Here is a 2,140-nt window from a genome sequence, read left to right as displayed (position 1 = left end):
TCAAAAAACAAAAACAACAAGAAAAAACATAAGGAAACGACATCCAAACATAACTAATAGTTAGAGAAATTGTCCTGTATATATCACTATAGAATCAGATAAATTCCACGTATTATTAATAGAGGGGTTTAGTCAAACCAGATTAAGCAGTAGGTTGACTGACAGATCTGCCGTTGTGGGCGCTGTCTAATAAGCCCGAACCGATGACGTCATTAGAGTTAGGCTACTTTTCATTAATTATTACTCACATTATCTTGTCTTCCATACCCTTAGATGACTATCACTCTCTCTCACCCGAAGAACATGAAAAATGGCGAAGGCATGCAGTAAATATTTCCATATTAACAGTTGTCCTTTTGGTGTTTTTAGGAACAACTTTTACAGGTAATTGTATCATTCTTCTTCTTTTTTGTATGTAGGACCTTTCACTTTCCCGCCAGATGATTCGAAACCAAGCATTTTCCGTCAAAATTGTGCAAATCAAACACCTGCCAAGTACTTCAGAGACCAAGCACTCTCCCTCCCAAAAATTACCACCCAAACTCTTGCCCGTCAAAAAATAAATGAAAACAAAGTTTCCTGTTGTAATTTTCGATTATCTCCGTTCAATTTTCGACTATCTAGAACCAATGAAAACAGTCAGAACTCACTAATGTAAGAATGATGGTCCCATGCTATGTAAGATCTCCATTCAATTTTATTAGACTTGAAATAATGTAAACAGTATGTTTCGAAGAATCTTATTTTGAGTTTATCGCGATCAGATACACTAAGTCTTTTACCTGGATGACCAAAATTATCACGTGGTCATGTGTACTGGTTAAATACCGTCTGTTACGTACTCTAAAAAGATGTGACGAACTATCGTTATTGGACTCGTATCAACTAATTTCTACATGATTTAAATATTACTCACAATTCGAATAATTTAAGTATTTGAATATTTTTTTTAGAGAATTGAGCAGAAATAACGAAAATTTTACGGTATGATTTTGCGCATGCGTCCTAGTGCACATAGCTTATCGAGGTTCCAGAATCAGTCAGTATCGTCACGTAATACTATATTAAAATAAGCTTTTATTTTGTGATTATTTTGATATTTGTACCAGGTATTATTTCGATGGAAAATGATCTAATACGTAGCATACCAGGGTGTATGCTGTATGGCGATAAAAGCTGCTGGTAGCGTGTAAAACGAGACACTGTACACAGTACTTACGGTAACACGATATCCTTCAGATTTACAGTCGTACGAAGACAACAATACAAGGGGTGAACAGATTTGAGAAAATAACGATGAGGATAAACAAAAAAAGACAGAAAGTTTTCAAGGAATACGGGCATTTTACAGCAAGTACCTAACATGGTATAAATACATTAGATAGAGGATACCCAGAAAAGTGATTTTCGCCCACCCTATTTCTCTAAAATAGATTTATAAAAACGGGAAAAATGTGGCTAAAAAGAGTCCTGCTGTATACTGGAATGAGGCATTCTGGGAAACAAACAAAGTTGGGGCTAAATACATACCTTTAACCAAGGCTTGCCCAAATAATGAGGTCAGTGTGAAATTTCAAGATCAGGTGTTCATAGCACCTACTTTTGTTTCCCAGAATGCCTCGCCCGAGGTGTTCACACCAAGATTTGCTATTTTTTTTAAGATAAATATATTTAATACTGTATTTGTTTTCTCTGTTTTATATATAGTGTTAGCATTTAAAACGAACAGTTCCGCAGCTCTTGGTTTAGCGGTGAGTAGGATATGACAGTTTCCATTCATTTATATATAGTCTTACCGTGGCCGTTGATGGCGTTTTTTATCTGTAAGTGTAACCGTGAAACTTTCACACAATCGATGACATTGCATTTTGTTTAAAGGTGCTAAGGATTTGTAATTTATACGATGTATGTGAGCCTCTACTGTTGTTTTGCATTGCTGGAAATCTTTCCTTGCTAAGCTAACATACGTACGTTTGACAAGTTCTAACATGTAAGGGGCGAGATCAATAGTTCAATGGAGGATAGATATGTAAATTCAATTCTTTTAAGGGGGTTGAGCCATTTTAGTTCTCATCCTAGAAAATCGAATTTATTTTTAATTGATGTCTTGTACCCCTAAATACAACCATTTCTTTAAAAA

The 2,140-nt window shown here is 35.3% G+C and overlaps 1 protein-coding gene across 1 annotated transcript in view; it reads left to right on the top strand.

Moving 5' to 3' along the window:
- Window positions 1–203: 203 nt before the first annotated feature.
- LOC144451296 (transmembrane protein 163a-like) overlaps window positions 204–2,140 on the top strand; it is a 7,931-nt gene continuing 5,994 nt past the window's right edge. Inside the window, exons 1-2 of the mRNA XM_078142099.1 lie at window positions 204–384; window positions 1,708–1,751. Of these exons, the coding sequence (XP_077998225.1) occupies window positions 204–384; window positions 1,708–1,751 (225 nt within the window). The remainder of the gene's footprint in view (window positions 385–1,707; window positions 1,752–2,140) is intronic.

This window comes from Glandiceps talaboti, chromosome 21 (genome assembly GCF_964340395.1).
Source record: "Glandiceps talaboti chromosome 21, keGlaTala1.1, whole genome shotgun sequence".
Classification (NCBI taxonomy): Eukaryota; Metazoa; Hemichordata; class Enteropneusta; family Spengelidae; genus Glandiceps; species Glandiceps talaboti.
Note: the sequence above shows the minus strand (reverse complement) of the source record. Positions and strands in the feature narration are given on the sequence as shown.